The sequence below is a fragment of the Helicoverpa armigera genome, chromosome 21, assembly GCF_030705265.1.
Source record: "Helicoverpa armigera isolate CAAS_96S chromosome 21, ASM3070526v1, whole genome shotgun sequence".
Taxonomy (NCBI): Eukaryota; Metazoa; Arthropoda; class Insecta; order Lepidoptera; family Noctuidae; genus Helicoverpa; species Helicoverpa armigera.
The window spans coordinates 5,694,802-5,716,176 of NC_087140.1; the positions used below are offsets into that span (position 1 = coordinate 5,694,802).

Below are 21,375 nucleotides of genomic sequence, written 5' to 3' on the forward strand. Positions count from 1 at the left end.
TGGCTGATCTCCTTACATGAGAACAGCCGCCGTAGCCGATAATCGGCTAGGAGGACAAAATCATCATCATTCTCTTAGAAGTCGTTAATAAAAATCCATGGAAAATAAAATGAAACAACAAGACTTTCATTAAAAAAAACGTTTTATAAATGATGATGATGATGAAATATAATGTATCTAATTAACGAATCTAATTGAAACAATAATATTTTCGTATTTTTCAAGCTCAATAAATAAATATTAAATGGTGTTCACTGTTCTATAGCATCATCTATCAAGTCTAATAATCTCACTTGTGGTCGGATCCGCACAGCCTGACATCCCCTGTAAAATAAAATACAATGATACTGAGATAGATCTTCATCCAGAAATAATTCCAATTGCGTGAAGACATTTCTAGCTTCGAGTAGACTCCCACAGTTTGTAAAAGATGTGACAAGAGCTTTGTTTGGTCAAATCTCGCCAAAAAAACAACTTACTTTCGGATTTTAAAGAAAAAAAGTCCGGTTACCTTGCGTTATTATACTATAGTTATCGGCACGAATCTTGAGCTCTGACCTTCACCTCCGCAGAAGTAATTTATTAGGTCCCTTTTGTGGTATGAAGTGAGGCGCGGGGGCGGGCTAAAGCGGTGATTGGCCTGCAGTGCATCGCGTCATAGCCGTCACCCGGGATTGGTTCTTTGCTAATAAATCACTTCTGCGCAGATGTAGGTCAGAGCTCAAGATTCGTGCCGATAACTATAAGAGAAATTATTATCTAAAGTAAGTTCGCCAGAAATGAGATATACATACATAGGTCACAATTGTCAAGTCAAATGCTTACCCATCTTCACATTCCTTTGGTACTTTACTTTTGACATCTGGCCACTTAATAATTCGTTCATCTACCGCGTAATTCATTGATTCACATACCTTACGTCTGCAACGGAAAGGATACTACGTAAAGAAGTTACTGTTTTCATTAATAATGAATGATAGCAATGAGACATATCCTAGATAAAAAGCAGCCTAAAACATTCCACTTCAATCGAAAATTGGGCCATCTTAGACTGAATTATTCCAAATCAGACCATTACTTCTTGAAAGGCTCATTCAACCAAAGGAACAAATTCTTCATCTTTCAATATTAAGTCCAGATTACTTACGTTTCATCGACAGAAGCAAGCAAACATTTAATGAGTACTTTAGAATGAGCTGTGCTCAGATATAAGAAGGGGCCTTTGCATTGATATTCTTCATCGTAAACGCTATTCAACGCAATTCCTATAACCACCTCTTTGTCACCTGAGAATGCTATTAAAGGTCCACCGTGGTCATTCTGAAAATAAACATGTGATACTTGACTGTGTTTCCAGTTTTATCAAAATGGTCTAGACACACGGCAGTGTGTCCGCCAAGTTCGAGCAAAAAAAGCGACACACCTGCCGTGGGTTATATTACACGAACCATTTCGGGCCAAATTCGACCCCCCTGTAACTCAAAATCTATTTTATTTACGCATATCAAATTTTTAGTATCTGTTGAGACCCCCTCACTTATCTAAAATACAAAATTTCATTAATATACCTATTGTAGGTCTTGAGATATTGACGTCAGAAAATCGCTATTTTTACTATACACTCACTGACTGACTGACTCACTCATCAAAAACCTAGACCACTTCCAATGGTCGTATTGACTTGAAATTTGGCATGGAGGTAGGTTTTTATGTCAAGGTAAAGGGAAAAATCTGAAAATGGCCAAGTGTGAGTCGGTTTCAAAATAATGAAGGTGTAAATTTATACCTCTAAGGAACTAAAACGAACTAAATTTATCTATATTTATATAATATATCTTCGAATGGTCGTACCGATCTGAAATTCGTTACAAAAGTTTGTATTTAGTCAAAGTAAAATAAAAATCTGAAAACGGCCAAGTGTGAATCACTTTCGAAAATAACGAATGTGTAACTTTGACCCACGAACATAATATATGATAACATGTCATGTCAGTCAGTTGGTAAATCTAGTCCATTTAGTTAATCTAGTTCATTTCTTTGTAAGAAACATAGTGCATATTAAAAAATCTGAAAGATAGTATAAATGAGACATTTCTTTAACTAACTTCATCATAAGAAAAAAATTAAACAACCTTACAAAAATAAATGAAATCCCACCCAAAACAAAAATGTGAAAGACTGCCAAGTTCGATAATATGGGAATGCTTCGCCTATAAAAGAAGTGAGATCTGAATAAGTACCAAGTTCCATACACATACCTCAGTTAAAAATAGTTACTTTTTAATGATGTTACTTGGCAAGTTTTAAAAGAAAATTAAATACTTGATTCATTGCGTTTAGTAGGTTTATAACAAGGTGTGTGAAAACTTGCCAAGTAACATCATTAAAAAGTAACTATTTTTAACTGGGGTATGTGTATGGAACTTGGTACTTATTCAGATCTCACTTCTTTTATAGGCGAAGCATTCCCATATTATCGAACTTGGCAGTCTTTCACATTTTTGTTTTGGGTGGGTTCATATTACCTGTATTAAGTACCCGGGTACTATAGCGGTCTCTTCTGAGCCTAAATCTTGCGAATATACTTAAATCTGGCACGCAGCTTAAAGCTATTTGGAAAGAGAAGTAATGTCTATTCAAGGTCAATTTATTAGCTGCGTTGTTCGAAAAAGTTACCGCGGACCTGGTACATAAAGATCTATGAACGAACATGATGAGTAAGTGTCTGACACTCCCTCACGCTGCTAACCCTCAGCGGGAGGAGTCATTCGATGATATCCCATAAAAAAATGGTCAACGTATTAACGAACCTGGAGAACGCTTTTGCTCTAGTGTGTAACGCAGAAATGAACGTGGTGGCGATCAGGTGAAAGTTAACGCTGTGATACAAAAACGCGTAGGTATATGAGGCAAAGGCCTCCTTTCTAGTACAAATAATACACTTACCTGACAAATCCCGCCATAGATATTCTCATCCCCTTGTTTTCTGCTCGTTCTATTAAAATCACCAAGCGTTACATTTTTCTCGTCCATCGTCGTAGTAGTAGTGTAATTACTGTCAGATAGAGATTTTCTACTGATGTTTACTTCGACAGGATCCAAGCACTGAAACGGAATCCTGTTTGGCAGTTATTGGCATTACGTTAAACATAAAAACAACGTTTCAGATAGGAAAGTTGTCTCGTATCATCTTTCTAACCCACCAAACCCTTCTGCTACTAAGTTGGAGTCAGCTACCAGTCTAACCGTATGCAGCTGATCTGATTATCAGTGTTTGACATGGAGTAACTGCCTATCAACCTCTTGTTGCAAGACAACTCCTTGAATCGATTGGTTGTTAGACTTTATTATTCGTCTTACTGACTATCAACGAATGCCAAGACTTACCTCTTTAGGAAGACTGCCATTGGAATCAGTCTGGTTACATTTAACGTTAGAAAAAATGTCTTCGGATGCAGTTGACGCTGTAGTACAAAGGAAGTAATAATCCACACTATCTGGGAACAGCTTTTGGCATACTTCTTTGTGCGTTATAAGTGTTTGAGCTGACATCAAGTAGTTTGAGTTTAGGTCACCATCTACGCCGGGCTGTAATTTTTTTTCCTTTTAGTTCTATTAGCATAGCAAAGAAAACTTCCTAGTAAATAGATTTCCGGAAACAGTATCATGATAGGGAAAAAAGTGTTATCATAAAAAATGATGCAGGGAGCAAATAAGTTCAAAATAAGTTTGTGTCACAGTATGTAGCTAATATTGTTTTCCATATAACTGACGAAATTAATTCGGTCTTAACAACTATAAGTATTGCTTTTCTGTCTATTTCTTTTTGATACGGTTCTTACCTCGCGAGCTCTCGACCCTCCCCAACCAAATGCCACAGCAGCAGTATTAGGGACCTCCAGATTGACATCGTAATTTATCGCTACAGCTTCTGGTTCGTACGAACATATCGAACGATACGTTATATCGAGAAAGTCGTACGGTTTTTCGACAACACCAACGCCTATGTCGAATTTTATCCACGTTTCTGATTTAAATGCTGCAATAGAATTTTGATGCTTAGAATTGCACTGGATTTTTTTAATGTCTCGGACAACATAATACTGTTCAGTAGTTTTCCTCTGCTCTTCTATTTGGCGTCCTTCGAAATTCTTAGAATTATTTAAATAAACTTATGTTATTTATTGTTGTTCCTCTGTTTCTCTATTTTCTTTATGGGTGTTCTTTAGAGTTACTATCAAAGTATGTAAGTTAGGCAACTAAAACTTTTTACAGGATTAGTACTGAAGTGTGTGGCTCAGGCCACTTGATACTTACAATGCACTTACTTCTCAACAATTTCTGAGTACTACATTGAGTGCCAAAAAACGATGACAAAGTTAACTCCGTGACGTAACGCAATGCATTGCCAAGAACTACCTAAGTAACTTACTGACCTTTAGGAATAATAATCCTGATAATCTTATTCTTCTTAAACCGTGTGCAATCATTGTCTTGTATACTGATACCACTGACGTATTTCTTATAGCCAGCTATCACATAAATATGACTGACTTCGGTAAGGCATGCCGCTGATGTCAAAACTTTGGTTGTTGAAATAAGAACTCCACCACAGAGCCAGGCTTCTGGCTGGTATTCTGAATATGGTGAATTTAGAAGGTACACCTGCAATTTGAGTGTGCAGGAACTAAGCTATTCTTTTTCCTGCCCTGTTCTCTAGTCATTTGGGGTCGGCGCAATATGTAAGTATACTTCTTCCATACCTCTTTGCCAGACGTCATACTAACATCCACTCCCATCTTATTCATCTCCTCTTAGTAATTAATAAGACATGAATTATTATTATTTCATTTTCATCGTCATCATTCTCTTATCCCCAATTTATTTGGGCTCTCATTTCATCTTCATATATATCCATTTGACTGCATCTCACATAATCCTCTTTTAAACAATCCATAGTTTTTTTGGTCAAACTTTCTGTTTTAAACACTAGGGTTAGAAAATACTTACCACATACCTCTTCCCTTTGCTTTCAACTTGTCCGTTAGTTATTCTTCGCTCGAACAGACAAACTGTTTTACAATAAGAAACTTATTTAAAATCATAATTTCATCTATTCTGCATATATATATATATATGCCAGCAATTCTTATAAAGCTAAGATAATATATTGAAAAAAGTAACCATGGATCAAAAATATTAAATTCACACAATGCATACTTAACTTTAAAGCTAATTAACCACATTAATGAATAAATAAGAGACTTGTACAACATGACTGGGTTAAAGTAACTATTACACTACACAGTCGTGTAAGATAAATAAAAAAAAGTTTTTCGAATTCAATTTACAAATGCATTCAGGCGAAGAAAAATTTGATTACATACGAATATCAATTATTATTATTGTAGACTTGGAACCGTGGTAGTGTGTTCTGCCTATCTCATTCTCTCTCTCTTTTTTTTAACGACGTCAAAAATCATCAAATGACCCCTTCCGCAGTGGGTTAGCAGCGATGAGGGAGTGTCAGACTTACTGACTAAAACCCAACGGATTATGATGCAGTTTTTTAAATAGATTAATATATATACCTAGATATATAATAAAAATAGAAGTATAATAATTTATACCTCTAGATTGATTGAGGCTTAAGGTTTACATATTGTCTTATAACCTCCATTAAATAGTGGAGAAATAGTGTGCGCCGTGTGAAGCCGGCTCGGTAGTCTACTATAATGTAAAGAATTTCCTCAACATTTCTATAACCACCTTATTGTTAAGCAAATAAATGAATATTATTAATAATATTTTTGCTGTTTTCCTTAACCAGTTTCGTGCTATTTCATCCAAAAGTACCTACCTAATATAGGTAGTAGGATTCAGGTTCTGCCGACCCGGTCATTTTATCAGCCCTACAACTCGCTATTTTTAAAACTGCCAGTGCCACAGTGGTCTTTACCGATACCAAATTTGTTTTAGGGTTTTAACATAAAGAATAATTAGGTGGGATCTAAAAACCTAATTCTAGGAGATAAAAAGGAAAGAAAATGTGATTAAATAAAAACATATTATAAAGTAACAACTTGTGGGACAGAAGAATAATCATAATCTGATGTTAGTTCTTGAGCTCTTAACAAAGCTTCGTCGCCATATCCACGTGTAACATTTTCGAAAATGTCAAAGCCACCCGTCGTTTCGTGGGTACAACTTTTACCTCTGAAAATATAATTTCCTTGAAACTCGGAAGAATCAATAATTCTTATTATAGTGTTAATTTAATGTTATAATAGGCCATTCGGTTGATTAAGATGTTTTGAACTTACAATGGTGTGTAATGAATCTAGTTACGTACAGCTTTACCATAAGTTTAGTCACTCAGAAAGAAAACATACAAACACCTGAATCGAGAGTCTCTTTGGAAAACCGGGTAAAAAGAACTTTAAACTAGAATACTCACGTGGCAACATTGTCAGATAACAAGCACTTCAATATGAGACCAGCGGCAGACGTGCTGACAAATATGTAGGGCCCAACGCAGTTGTACTCTACATCATAAAGACCGTTAACTGCGACTCCTATAACTAATTCTGTAGTACCAACCCACGTGACCAATGGACCTCCATGGTCGTTCTGGAAAATAAACTCCATTGAAACATTAAAATGAGAATTTTGCACTTACGTACTCTTTTTATACCTATCCTCACTGATATTGTTAATGCGAAAGTCAGTCAGTCTCTGCGCGTCTGCAGGACTTTCATGCCACAACTACTGAATCGACTTAAACGAATTATTTTAATATGCTAGGGCCTGAGAAAGGATTTGGGCTACTTTTTTTCCGGTATGGGAATTTAGTTCTCTCTGGAGGTGGTTAGAACGGCGGGTACCTACACGGGTATTGTAGCTAAGGAATAGAACCTAAAGATGGACTGGCATTGTTAAACTTTTTGTTAAATCATCATCATCATCATCAGCCTATCGCAGTCCACTGCTGGGCAAAGGCCTCTCCAAGTGCACGCCACTGAGATCGATTTTCGGCTTAAGCTTCCCATATTTGTTAAATATGGGAGAACAATTAGAACAACTGTTTTAAAATTAAATTATCTAATACCTGACAAATTCCTTGTCTTCTAGAGAATACATGCTTTACATTGCTTCCATTTATTTTTCGATCCAAATGGTTTATGTCGCCGGTCTCGTTTTGTTTAACACTCGGTCTTCGTATGCGTCTATTTGCGTAGACCTTATCGTCGAAATCCTTACACTAAAATTTATAATTCTTATGAAAAAGCCAGTGTTCAAACGTGCATGCCACGAATATTTAGGAAAGGTTGGCAATGAAATGACCTACCTACTTAAGTAGTTAAAGAAAGAAAATTCTAGAATTGAAGTGAACTGACCTGATCGTGGCCAGGTCTTTGTCCGTCCGCGCAAGCATTGTAAATGGCCTTATCCAGTTCGTTGATGACATTCCCCTCGCCGTCTAAAATCCCTGTGCCGTGGGTGCATAGCATGAACTTCTCTATCAGTACTGCCAAGCCGTTCCCTCTGAATTTCTTTATGCAATCGTCTTTCTTTTGTATCACTATAGACACTTCCTTAAGAGTTTCGGAGTTGCGGTCGACTAGATCGCGAATCTGAGAATAAAATTGTATCCTTACTGTTACAGCCTTTTTTTTATCGTCCCACTGCTGGGCACAGGTCCCCTCTCACACGGAGAAGAATTGAGCACCACGCTTGCTCAATCACCTATCAGGTGTGTCATTGTATTATTGGATGCTGAGGGAAACTTAGACCTACGGCGGCTTATAAATACACATGGCATGTTATGTGCACGTTTTTACACCCTTTTTTGGTGGATCATCAAATGTCCTCCTGCCTGTCTCTTACCGACTAAAACCCATGTTCCTTCTTCACCCTTTGAGTACAAAGGACTACGGTAACCAAACTATAATCCCGCTTCAGCGTACTTACCCTCGAACCTCGATCGCGTCCCCATCCCAAAGCGACAACATTAGTCCCAATTTTCTTATCCAGATTTGTATCATAATTAATTTGAATGGCAGCTGGTATATATGAGCAGTATATCTTGAAGGTTACGTCTTGAAAATCGTACGGTTTCTCAACGGTAGCCACGCCGATATCTAGGGCCATCCACCGGCTGGTGTTGGCATATTCGCGAAGATGTGACAAATGACCTGCGAGTTGAAGAATGACGTGGATTGGTTAAGTCTTATTCTTCATTGTCGTGCGTGAAAAATAAAAGTAAACCTGCCGGATAATTAGGTCCAGAAAAATCCCTTTACAACAATTTGGCAGGATCATTGGAAAGTTAGTAGTATAAGTTTTACGTCGCTTTAGAATTCGATGTCTCGAAAACAACGAATGAACATCATTCTCATTTTTGAAGTCATTATTAACTTCTAAGTCATCCCTTCGGATTTTACGTCCATAAGTTCATTGACATCAAATACATAAGTACGTTAAATATCGTGGTTTGCATACATTGATGCTTCTATTAGAGCGATTGCAAATTAAACAATGTTATCTATGATAATTAGTAGCACAACATTGTTCCATTATAATAAGTATTTACTTGCATTTTAAGATAAGAAGCACTCTATTCTAAGCACTTACCTACATAATGTTTATTTATCAATGGAGTAGGTACTTCAAGCGTGGGTTAGACGTGTGGGTGCCCCATTTATACGAGTATTGTAACTGATTCACATGGGGTTGGGTCTAAGTATGAAAATATTACTTTTGGGACAATCACCAAAAATATGTCGTTTGTTAACGTTTAAACGCCTTTGATAAAAAAAGCGGAATGTTAATCATAAGTACAGATTGCTGATGGGAATCTATGTAAGATAGGGATGTAACTAACTAAAAAATAAAAATGTACGTACAAGTTTTGTTTCAGCTTATATTTAACAAATAGATGCATCTCATGTACCACATAACGATACTCAGGTTTTTACTATTACTAAATAGGTTTAATTATTTAACATTTTAAATAAACTGTTTGATAAAACGATCAAACTGTCTCAATCCGGGTTCATTGATCTTCTGATACCAATCTTCCTTCTGCAGAAGTTCCCACCAAGCATGGAGTTTCGCATACTTTTTGTCAACAGCAACAATGCAGTCCAACGCAGATATTGTCGCCACACACGAAATATCGGCCAAAGTAAACCCTTCCCCTGCAATATAAGTCTTCCCTTCAAGGTACTTCTCCGTCACTTCATAGCATTCCACAATATCCGCAATCTGAACCTCATTGGGTCCCGGAGCTCTGAACTTCACAACACTGTAAATAACTGCTCGAAGTCTCGGAAAGAGTATCGAAGCATCGAAGTATAAGCGCTGGTCGACTATAGCTCTTGTTCTCACATCTTTAGGGTACAAAGTCTGTTGTTCACTCCCATACTTGGAGACCAGGTACGTCATGATGGCATGGCTGTCCGGTAGAATAAAGTCACCGTCTTCTAATAATGGTACTGTGTGTAGCGGGTTCTTTGCCACATAATCCGGTTTGAATTGTTCTCTCGTTGGCAAATTGATTTCTCTGGTCTCGATTTTGAGGCCGAGTAAGTCGGCAACTATCAAAGTTGCGCGGGCCGGTGGGCTGATATCAGTTTTGTGGATTATTATCGACATGATGCGACTTGCGTCTACTGCGAGTTTGTATTTACTGATTTGCACGATACCACTAGCGTTCACTTATCGCAGTGATATCTGATACTTTAGAGATATCTATAATGAGTTTCTAAATCGTCATAGTGTCAGTACTAGTTGCCTATTGGTCGGGATGCAAATGACGCCACATGACTGGCATTTTGAGTGCAACTCTGTTTACGAATTGTTACTACGTTCGGTTTGCAAACGCACTGAATTACCTACTGTACTTAGGTACCTATCTAATCGGAATATTCAGAATTCCTACCGCGTACTGTTACTAATTCATTGGCATTCATTTATTCTGGTGCATTAGGTAACTATTGGTTAAAAAATAAATAAAAGAAAGAAAATTATTAGAAGAAGCCACACTTTTACGACGGATGGACAACGCAAATGCCATCGACAATAAACCAATATCATAATACATAACTCATCCCTGCCGAATGCGCCTGGACAAGTGGGCCTACATCACCATAAAATGGATCCCTGATGATGGAAGGCGACCGAGAGGAAGACCAAGGAAACGCTGGACAGAAGACTGAGACAGCTTCCTCAAGGACTGGCCACAAACATCGACCGATAGAGAAAGATGGAATGCTACGGGGGAGGCCTTTGCCCAGCAGTGGGACAGTATAGGCTAATTTAAAATGTAAAACTCACCTCTTGGCACCCGAATCTTAACAATCCTTTCTTTCTTATGCTTCGTACAGTTATCATTTTCGAGATCCATGCCATTGACATATTTCCTATATCCAGCTATAGCGTATAAGTTATCCAGGCGTATGATACACGCAGCTGAAGTCAGTATTTGAGAGGTGGTGACTAATGTACCACCGCAGAGAAAATTGTCGTTCGTTTCCGTTGAGGATCTAGCTTTTACTAGGTACACCTGTAAAAGGAATAATTCAGCCATTTTTGGTGTAAAGAAGTGGTTAAAATGGGAAAACCTGCCGGCCGTTCTTTTGGAACTCCCAGCAAACGGATTTACGTCAGTAAATGTACTTTCTAACACTGTTTTTGGGATCCGTTTGAACAAACTCTGCTTTATAATATAAGCATCAATTCAGGATCCAGGATATCGGCGTCAGTAAGCCTTGCTGAAGGAGATACATATTTTTGTACCACGAATTGTTTTGCCCAAATATTTTTGTCATAGCCTCAACTTACTGCCCTGAAGTTCGTATGAAAGTCGACTTTAGCAGATAACCAAAAATGTTGGATGTTTTGCAGTCAAGCTACTTGATGAGAATAATGGAGTACTCTACTTATTATAAAACTTTCTTACCATGTACCTCTTCTGCGCATGTGTGCGAGTACCTTTTACTATTCTGCGTTGGCACACACTGACTGTAATGTTCAAATTAATGTTATTCAATGACATTAACGTACGGAATTTAAAACAATCGTAATAGATACTTAACATTTATAAATATAAGTATAAATACGTAAAGATGCTTGACTGACATTGCACATTTATTTAATTGGTATTTAATTTTATGAGCGCTTATTAGCACCTTATTTGCAATCAGATTTTATATACATAATTTACATTTATTGGAGAAAAAAATGTTATTTCCGAATCAATGGACACAATTCTGAAACAATGAAATAAGTAGAAAACTGAATGTCATTTCAGTAATCAAAAAATTGCAGCCAAGCGTGTTATACTGAAATTGGTTTTCAAATCGTCACTTTCTTCCAAAGCTGTGCAATAAACTACAACGTAGTTCGTCTATCAAGGTTGGGAACCAAAATAAAACCATTGATATCTAATAACGAAATTTATTTACACGTTAAAATATCATACCTATCACTTATAACATTTTTTGAAAATAGCTATCATAATTCACCATTTGCAATATACAAAATCTATGGGGTACGTGGATACACTCATTAGCTTTACAAAATTTACAAACATTCAACGTTATACCTTAACATTAAAAGAATGCTTAAAAATCTAAAGTGTTGGATATAAAAATTATGGAATCTTTTTAAAGTTTTATTTTTTATTTAAAGTCGTAGATTAATATTAGGTTCGTAGGCCGTAGGGTTGGGACAGAATATCGATGTCGATATTTGCGAAGTTTCTGTCCCAACACTTCGGAGTACTAAATAAAGTAATGACCTAACAATTCAATCAGACAATAGTATTCTTAAAAATATATTTTTCGAATGTCCCTAACTACTCTAAAACGAAACAATTTCCATTATTTATCTTGGGGCGATGTCGATGTGTTGCTTGCAGACGCGATGAAATGACACATCTAGTTATGAAACATTAAAATGCCAAGTTTATTTACAAATACACATAACAGAGGCGGATTGTGATGGTCAAATTATGTTCTTAAAAAATATGAGCAATAAGGAAGACTGTTCAAGAATATCTGAATTATTATAAAGCTTTTTGAGAAATAATTAAGTTCTATGGTCTACAAAATTTTGAGAAATATTAAAACACAACCTGTTTTCTGTGAAAGGAAGACAGTTATCAAACTTGTTTTGTGATGATAGTTCAATTCACTAATGTCTTTAAGGAAATGGTGTTCGCGTCATATTGATATTTGCAAGCAACACAACTTATACAATAAAACACGTAGCAAACAACATTAATATTTTAGAGAGCTACCTAACAAAATATGGAAATTCCTTACACGAAAATTTATATCAGTCAATATGAAACAAACTATACATATTTTTATTTATTTATTAAACACCGCTATCAACAAACTTGGGGAATATAATTGGCGTATATTTGAATCGAAACTAAAACAATATCGTTTATATAACTACAAAATAGTAAAAATAAGTCAAACTAAGCAAAATAATTAATATTTCTACTCGTTAATATAAACAAAATGAGTGAAACTTACTTGCGATTCAAATATACGCCCTATATAATGGTAATAAAATGTATTTTGGAATAACATTTCAAATATCACGTGGATGATAGTAAATATACATTATTTGGACGAATACAAAGGAGAATTAATTTAACAATTTACTTGAACTCAACATAGATTTTGGCATTTTGTTAAACCATCATGCACTGTCTGATAAACAATTGTTATAAGTATAAAACAAATCAGACGAATAAATTCACCTTTATAGTTAAGAATATAAATGTCTGGCGCTAACCTGGTTTTTATAGAGGTCATGTTTTTTGGAAGAATGGCAATCCAGAAATATTAAGATATAATCCATATGATGCCTTTTGCGCAAAGATAATATTGCGCATACATACCAGCCATATGTTTGCGCAAATTTTGCGCAAAGAAGCGCCATATGAACATATTCTTAGAACGAACTGACGGTAAAATTCTTGTATTTTTTCTTAGATACATCATACCTCACCGTGACGTAATTTGACCATCTTTTAAAAACAAGGTTAACTCCAACAGTATGATAACAACTAGAAAGTTCATGAACAACACTAGCCTTAAACAAACTTTTATCGTCGGTAGAGCGTAAGCGTCAATTGTATGAGGTTCGCAGAAATGTAGATGTGAATGACGAAAGAGAATTTCCTTTTTTTGGTTGAAAGCTCACTTCGAGCATACTGCAGTTTAATCGTACTTGGCCTAATTATTGTATTAATAGGATGAAACTACAGGCATAAGACCGATTTAAAATAGATGACAACATGTAAATACTCCATTTTTTAGATTAGCCAAAAAAAATTACTCATATTTATCTTTTCCCCACAATCTAAAAAAAAAATAAGTTACAGTACATTTTAATTTGTAGAATCTTAACCGTAACGTCACAATCTTCCAAACTTTAATGCGCTATATCTCAGTTATGTTTTTAGGTTATGCTGAAATAAAAAGATTTCAGCTAATCTAAAAGACAGACTAATTACCATCACTACTTTTTATCCCCGTTACGTCTTTTAATGACCAGTAAGATCAACGCACTACATTTCCACAGCAAAGAACCGTGACAGACATTTCGAAAGAGCTTTTAAAGACTTTGACTTTGAAATAAAAATACATACCTCTACGATTGACGCTTACCTCACTGACATCTATAAGTCTGCCGATAAACAGCTAGCGTGTATATCATAATATTTCACCGATACTGCGAGGGCTGCGGCCGGCGGCAGTGGCTGGCGATGGAGCGAAAGCACTCGTCACAGACGCGAACCGGTTTTAACTGGCCGTAGCGGGGTAAAGGAATTGAGTTTGAGCTGCATGATGCGCAGAATACTTTCCCTGTAAGTGGTAATTGTTGTTTAGTTAGAAGAAGTTAGAATTTAGAAATTAAAGTATGTGACATAATGGGCAGTCTTATCGCTGAGAGTGATCTCTTCCAGACGACGTTAGGATGAATTGAGACGAGAGGGAAAAGATTATGCGGTAGGCAGTTTAGGCAAGGTGTCCACATGCTCGCTAATACAATGTGATTTGAAACGGGTTTATGTAAAATGGTTTATGACCACTGATTTTTAACATTATTATTGGGAGTACATTTTCTGAAAGCTTCTAGCGCTATGATGTGTCCAGGATAGCTATAATTCCTTGCATTGGCAACAATTTCGCAATACAAATGTTTTGCGTTATTTCTATTGCTTGGTGAAAACTACATCAAAATCCGTGCAATGGCTAGCCGTATTAGATGTTTACAGGCTCTGTTTCTGTATTTTCTACCGTGGAATATTCTGAAATGTTTGTAAAAGACGGATATACATACCACAGTTGCGGCAGTGGTGTCGGCGTCGGAAGGCGGTGAAGTGTGCGGCACATCGCATGCAGGCGGGCGCCGCGATGTCGGGCACCCACTCGGGGAGACGCTCTGGGGCTGGCGCTCGCTCCTCCCTGCATACACATTATATAAGTATAACTATAGGTTTTCTATACAGAGTGCCGACGGCAGTGCCTACGGGTTTATGCTGTTGGCATGACAAGCAGGTTTATGCCAGCCTGTTGACATGGACCAGGTAAGTTTGCGGTAATAACGGCAAGGGTCTGGTTACAACTTACATAGATTGGAAATTTCTAGGGCCAAGTCTAGGGTAAAAATGAATTAATATATACCCGGAATACTAAGAAATCTTAATATGATGTTGACAGAATGTTTTGATGTTAAAGTCTAAGAAAAATATAATTTTATCTACGAAGTACAGAAACGCGAATTCGCCACGTCATATAAAACTCTTCTCTTTTACGTATAACAATTTTTTTTTTTTCAAAATCTTCGAATCAATGAATCTGCTTTACATATAAGACTGTTTAGCCACATTACCTATAAGTAAGATCTCCAGTAGACACAGAAGCTTGCAAGTTATGTCCCGCATCCACACTCTTGCGTCGCTGCGGCTCGGGCGGCGCGGCGGGCTCGGCGTCCGCGCTCCGTCGCGGAACGCGGCCGCTGCCGTCCGACGTGCTGTCTGATGCACTGTCAGCGTATACCTCCTCTGCTGAGTACACGCTGTCGAATGAGCTGCCTGGAAATGTAAATAACAATGTTTGTGTAAACATAAAGTATTTATAGGTAATACAGTGAAGAGTTTGTTGGTCAAAGTGTACAATTTATAGGTCGCAATATAAGGACGCAGCAAAAATTGAAGCACGTTAGGACCAGGTGCGGCACCGCAACACCCCGCATTGCTCCACTACTCCAGCCTTTTCTCAACTATTTTGAGGTCGGCTTCCAATCTAAACAAATAAAGGTGAGTAACAGTGTTTTAAAAGGAGCGACGGTCTATCTGACCTAACTGAATTACCCAGGCAGCCTTTGGTAGCACTGGTTGTGACTGTCAAAGATATTTGAGTAACAGCCGGCACCCACCAGTTTATCGTGGCTTCCGAAACACGGAAGAACTCGTCATGTCAAGATGTTCACCTATCCAAGGACCGAACGCGCCAAGCATTGCATTCCCTTTACAAACAATCGATCGACGCAACTTTGACTTAGCCACGATCTCCCAACCACCACACAACTGGTAATAAATGGTGTATAAACTACACAAAACACTGTCAAAACTCACCATTCTGTATAACCTGGTCCTCAGTAGCTTCATACTCAATAGCGGGCGGCTTCTCATCCACCGGTTCAGGCGGGTCGGGCGACTGGTTCATCAGGAACACAGACTTCAGTATGTTTCGCAAGTCGGCCGCGAAATTCGTCTGTAACTGGTCCGCGACTCCCGCTATACATACGAAGAGACGGTGGATCAGGTCTTCGCTTGATCTGAAAGAATGAAACATGGGTAATGTTAGTGAGTTTTTGGGGATAATGTGAAATATATAATATGTAGATGGATTTAAAGTACCTATACTAGAAATATGTATCGTATAAATTGAGTATGCACTTTCAGGTGTCTCTCGCATATACATTATACTTTTTCACATAGAAGCTTAGTATATTTTTCGCAAAATTCAAAGGCGGTTTGCCACTATATTCTAAGCAAAAGTACGTTTCTTGTTCATGTTTCACCATATTTCTCCCCGACCCCCTCTAATACTCAAAATTGGTTTTTGCATAGAGACTCTTGCAATTTACCGAGACGACAAAAAGTTTGGCGACAACTATTAATATTGTATGTAGGGTTTAGGTTATTTGCAGGGCTTGTAACACCTCTCTATGTACTAAGAACATCAATATTATATATCTTAGCTATGGTTATTTTCCTGTTTGTTTTGTTTATATACTCACTTGAACTTCCCTCTTGCATGTTGTCTGGCGGCGAGTTCCTGCGCTTGTAAAGCGAGAGCTATTTGTTCGTCGTCCGCGCATTCTGACGCACCGCAAGATGTACCACTGAAATCAAACATATTACTATTAAATTAAGCTGAAGAACTAGCATAGTATTTTAATAACTTCAACATATGCCTTTACAGCTAGAAGCGTGGCTCTGATAATAAATAGAACATACATATATTTTGATAAGTTTTGGCTATTAATAAATAAATTAAAGAATGTAGCAATGTAATTAAAGAGTGTCTTTAGAATCTGCACAAGACCTTTTGTTTATTTGTGTAAAATTGATGAATCTCTGACAAAATGTCACGATGATTTACTGAGCCAAATATCATCAAAATTAAATAAAATACGTAATGAATAAAAAAACTCACCTCTCATCAACAAAATGATCCAAATTCAATCTCAAAGGGCTATTTTCGTTCTGTGCCGAGCGATTATCTAATATCACCATGCCACGCGACCATATCTTACTCTTTTTCTTCTTAATCTTAGTATTAGCCTTCCGACTCTTCTTGGGCCGGCTGCTACATTGGGACGGGCCAACATCGGCGTTAGAACTAACATTATTGTCTTCGTCAACTAGCGAACTAATCTTCTTATCAGACTCTCTATGTCTTCTCAACTCTGTAATCACTTCATCGATCGTTCTATATTCTTCTTCAGTAGCGTTTGCACCCCAATCATGGAGAACTCTTCTTGCCTCGCTATTTACATTAGTCGCCTCATTCAACCCTTCCTCGTCAGAACTTAACCTATTGATAACCTTATCCATTATAGATGAAGACGCCCCAGCTTCGTTCTTACTGCTCTCGTCTTCCACATAATTAATATTTACAGTAACGTCATTATTTACATCGGAAAAGGAACTCTCTAGCGTGTTTTTGGTGTGTTTGTCATCATCCGCTTCCGCATCCGGACTTTTTAGTACCCTGTTTTGTTGCATGAAATGATTGTCTTTGATATCTTTACTCTGGTCGGTGTCGGGCGATCTATCTAAACTAGTGTTCTCAGTACTGACGCCCGAGTCGACCGGGGACTCGTGGTCGCTTTCGTAACCTAACATAAACTTAACTCTTTCATCCTCCGCGTCTATCGTCCTCTTAGCTGAATGGAAACTTGTATTATCATCATCGGCCGCTTCACTTTCTAAAGTATTATACTCCTCATTGGTTAGTAGAAGCGAACTTAAATTGGCGTTAGCTATCGATATATTAGTATTTACAATGTCCGCGTCAATATTGTCAGGGATAATGAGCGGGAGATCAGAGTTTAGCATTGCACCGTTAAGTTCGCTGCCGGATTCATCTTCTTGGTTAAAAACCGCAGAGTTATTATGTGATAGAGAGGACAGTACCGCTGGTTCGTGGCTGATAGCATTTGGTATCAAATACCCGTGACTCGTTGAAGGCAAACAACTCAACTGCTCATTTCTCGGACCAGAAAACCCGTACGCCTCCGAATCATCAGTCGATATGAGTGTAGGGACATCATTTGTGGAAAACGAGTGATTGTGATCGATAATATCGACATCACTAGCAGCTATCGAGGACAATCGATCAGCGATTTCTGTGACTTGTTCGTTTAATGACGTCACTAGATCATGATCTGGCAACTGTCTGTTTGTATCACTAGTTGAGGCAGAGACGGCGTTAATAACTAAAGGATCGAACATCATTAGGCCGTTTGTGGACAAGTTTCTTAGAGAAGAGAGGTCGCTGCTTTCTGCTTTGCTAGTTTTTCTTGTTCTGTCGATGTATTCTCTGCTGTCTGTGGTCTGGAATGTGTCAGTGCTGGTTGTGTCAGAGTAGTGTCGGGAAGTCTTGTTGGTGTCGTGTTCGGAGAGATGGTCGGTAGGGTCAGTGCCCTCGCTGAGACGACGTAGACCGTCTATAATGGGAGTCATCACTTCTATGTTGTCGGGGAGATAGTCGCCGTCTGTTATTATTGGTTCTGTTGAGCTGTGAAGTAAAGAGATGAGATTTAGAATAGCGAATGTAAAATAGCAATTTATTCAAAAGAGTAGGATTACCAAAACACAAATACGATGTTTTTATTTTCATATTGAACTATTCCATTGTGTTAGAAAGAATTGTATACAATGATAAATAGAATAAATAAGATCCACATGTACCCATATTCGCAGAAATAAATAAGTTTTGAGTTAAAATACTGTGCGTACCTTTGATGCGAGTATAAGTCGCGGCAGTTAGCGTGGTCGGCGTAGAATCTCGACACGAACTCTCCCAAGTCTGGGTAGGGACATGACCAGTCGTTCGACGATTCAGGGTCTGGAAAATTAAAGGATGCATCATTGAAATAGTGATAACGCAGGACATAGGTAATCATTGCACAATTTTACAGCAAAAGCTTGTGGCTAAATTAAAAGCCGCACGGGTCGATCAATCATAACGTAACGCAACGTTCACCACAGTCTTTCTGTGGATGGGTGACCATCTATGTCATATCGACTTCCTCTATGTTTCAGAAAATCCGTTAAATTATTTAAGTTACGGGTAGTCAGAACCCAGAAAGTTTGACAAGGGACCATGCGGGTAAATGGGTTGAGTGAGTCAGATAGACAATCGCTCCATGGAAAACATTGGTACACAGCCGTATCCGTTTAGACTGGAGGCCGACCCTAACATAGTAGGGAAAAGGATGTCCTCCGTATCCTTTTCTCAACTATGTTGGGGTCGAATATATTGGAAAGACAGCAGCAGACTTGCGAAACATACTGAAGTCTGTCTTCTTAATGAACCAGTCGCCCGACCCGCCCGAGCCGGCGGACGAAAAGCCGCCCGCTATAGAGTATGAGGCTACTGAGGACCAGGTCTTACAGAATGGTTGAGCTTCGACATCACCATCTGGCTTGCCTTTTCTCAACTAAATTGGAGTCGAATATATTAGGAAAAGGCTTGGCAGATGACAACATACCGTTGGGCAGGTCCAACGCGGCCAGGTTGGAGATGTCCTCGTTGGTGCAGAGCAGCCGCTCGAGCGCGAGCAGCTCGCGGCGGTCCAGCGTCCACAGCAGCGACCGGATCTTGTGCAGCAGAGTGCGGAACGGACGGAACATGTCCGACATCTCCTCTGGAATATGGACAAACAAATGGTAAAATTACATTAAGACCTTATCAAAATTGTAAGTCAAATATCAATAAGGTATTTTGCACGAGACAATATTGCAAAGACATTAGGGCTATAACATAAGGTGCCATACATCACTCAAATGACGGTCTTTATACAATTTAAAGTCTGTCAATCAGTAGACATGTCAGAAACAATATTACCTAATTGTGGTACGGTACTAATATACTAGTATGGCCGAGGTAAACTATCCAACTCGCAAGCATATACTCAACAGAATTGCTTATAATCAATGCTTGAACAAATGACTGTGATTTGAGTAAAAGTAATCCCACGCAATGGCATACAAGGATCCCGGAGTTCTAACTGTGTGTCTAAGAATATTTTATGTGTTAAATAATAAGCATTAAAATATGTTACCTGGTGATTTATCAATGCTGAGTGGTCCGCTGGAGTATATCAGCAATCCGCTGACTATAGCCAGCCTCGGCACAGCGAACATGAGGGCAGGGTCGTATGAATCCACCTGGAAACGGATAAATAAATATTTTTAATGCAGGTACAAAACTTTCATCTTGGTTTAACATCAAGTAAATAATAGCAAGATATTAGGTATCCAAAACTATTTCAGCCAAAATAAGTCATCTCATCTTGCGAGTCATCATCCCTTATCTGCCCAGTCTTTTGCCAATTATATTGGGCTTGGCTTTCAGTCTAACCGCATGCAGCTGAGTATGAGTGTTTTAAATTAAGTGACTGCCTGTCTGACCTATATAGTAAGACTTTCAAGTGCGAAACATCACGCATTCTAGCAACTTATGATCCGTTATTATTTCGTTTAGCCAATTATGCTTGACATTTCTCTAATTTATAAAATCAGTCATATTCATTTATTTCAAATATACCTAATGCACGGTCTCAAGGGTTGGTCTCATGGGGAAGAACCGACAAGAAACTCCATGGACAATCTTCATAGCTGGTACACATGAAGTTTTTATTAGATGACCTATCAGTTTTACCAACCTGTTCTTGAGTGAGCAAGTTCTGTTTAAGCGCCCGCCTCAAGCTCTCGGAAAACAGAACACAGATCAGCTGTTGTGCTTCAAACTCGTGCGGGGTCTTAACATTCACCATAGCGCTGACGTAGCATAGTTCGAACTCCGCGAACAACCTGGAAATAACAAGTTAAATTTTAAAATTGGTGCATATTAATAAATTACATCAACAATTAATGATTGTACGGAATTTCTGGAGGAAATTGGATGTTTTAGGATTAATAGGTACCTATTTTTTCAGGTACCTAAAAACTTATACACTTCTCATATGCTGCAGTACTCGTATTTCAAATATGTATAACAATTGATGATATATTGTTGTCTCGTATGGATCTAGGTTTTAGGCATATAAATGGACTTAAAAAAAAATATGCAAATCAAAATTGCCTTCTGAAATTTGAGTTAATATTTACACATTCTGAGTTAATACACAGAGCGCTAAAATTATCTATACTGTTAGTATTTCTAATTCCTATCGTTTGCCTATCGGTCACCACGATGGAAGCACATGTCAAGCAATTTCAATACTATTAAAGTTCACATCTGTGACGTAAAATTATCTTAAGATGACCCCTACTCTTATCTAGATTGGAGCACGTGATTTCAATAAACGTGATGTAGTTGAATTACCTGCTGAATGCTACTATAGATATCGTTTCAATTACTCAAAGAAGGCCGCATAATATTCTAGTGCACGTGTGCTTTTGCTGTGGAAAAGTGTTGTAATAGAATTCCGAGCAGAAGTTTAACAAACTGACTTCTAGGTCCCTTTGAACATTTTGAGGAAATATTTGGCTGAATAGGATTCTTTTAGTCGTTGGTTTCTAGATAGATATCTCCTGTAATCTTTAGT

General features: G+C 37.9%; 4 protein-coding genes across 7 annotated transcripts in view; all 4 read right to left on the reverse strand.

Moving 5' to 3' along the window:
• Positions 1-146: 146 nt before the first annotated feature.
• LOC110377133 (uncharacterized) lies at positions 147-5,558 on the reverse strand. The gene is made up of 9 exons (XM_049849141.2): positions 5,226-5,558; positions 5,011-5,072; positions 4,437-4,665; positions 3,843-4,039; positions 3,388-3,588; positions 2,947-3,105; positions 1,148-1,320; positions 826-921; positions 147-324 (listed from the first exon to the last, which is right to left on the reverse strand). The coding sequence occupies exons 5-9, from the start codon at positions 3,550-3,552 to the stop codon at positions 252-254; spliced, it is 666 nt and encodes a 221-aa protein (XP_049705098.2). The 5' UTR covers positions 3,553-3,588; positions 3,843-4,039; positions 4,437-4,665; positions 5,011-5,072; positions 5,226-5,558; the 3' UTR covers positions 147-251.
• Positions 5,559-5,837: 279 nt separating this feature from the next.
• LOC110377150 (uncharacterized) lies at positions 5,838-11,281 on the reverse strand. 2 transcript variants are annotated; one of them, XM_064040192.1, is made up of 8 exons: positions 11,100-11,281; positions 10,964-11,025; positions 10,339-10,567; positions 7,972-8,195; positions 7,398-7,634; positions 7,109-7,261; positions 6,458-6,642; positions 5,838-6,216 (listed from the first exon to the last, which is right to left on the reverse strand). In XM_064040192.1, the coding sequence occupies exons 1-8, from the start codon at positions 11,149-11,151 to the stop codon at positions 6,069-6,071; spliced, it is 1,290 nt and encodes a 429-aa protein (XP_063896262.1). In that variant the 5' UTR covers positions 11,152-11,281; the 3' UTR covers positions 5,838-6,068. The 2 variants fall into 2 exon arrangements, with proteins under 2 accessions (XP_063896262.1, XP_063896263.1); XM_064040193.1 differs by having other exon boundaries at positions 5,841-6,216; positions 6,458-6,630.
• On the reverse strand, positions 8,972-9,750 carry LOC110377156 (glutathione S-transferase 1). Its single transcript, XM_021335859.3, has one exon. The coding sequence runs from the start codon at positions 9,655-9,657 to the stop codon at positions 9,010-9,012; it is 648 nt and encodes a 215-aa protein (XP_021191534.3). The 5' UTR covers positions 9,658-9,750; the 3' UTR covers positions 8,972-9,009.
• Positions 11,282-11,446: 165 nt separating the features above from the next.
• Positions 11,447-21,375, reverse strand: part of LOC110377121 (lateral signaling target protein 2 homolog) — a 41,975-nt gene continuing 32,046 nt past the window's right edge. For all 3 annotated transcript variants that reach the window (XM_064040059.1, XM_064040060.1, XM_049849125.2), the window contains 10 exons: positions 20,491-20,638; positions 19,888-19,993; positions 19,315-19,470; positions 18,560-18,668; positions 16,752-18,338; positions 16,333-16,437; positions 15,665-15,867; positions 14,920-15,121; positions 14,368-14,492; positions 11,447-13,889 (listed from right to left, as the gene is read on the reverse strand). In XM_064040059.1, coding sequence (XP_063896129.1) covers positions 13,747-13,889; positions 14,368-14,492; positions 14,920-15,121; positions 15,665-15,867; positions 16,333-16,437; positions 16,752-18,338; positions 18,560-18,668; positions 19,315-19,470; positions 19,888-19,993; positions 20,491-20,638 — 2,884 coding nt within the window. In that variant the 3' untranslated portion in view covers positions 11,447-13,746. The remainder of the gene's footprint in view (positions 13,890-14,367; positions 14,493-14,919; positions 15,122-15,664; positions 15,868-16,332; positions 16,438-16,751; positions 18,339-18,559; positions 18,669-19,314; positions 19,471-19,887; positions 19,994-20,490; positions 20,639-21,375) is intronic.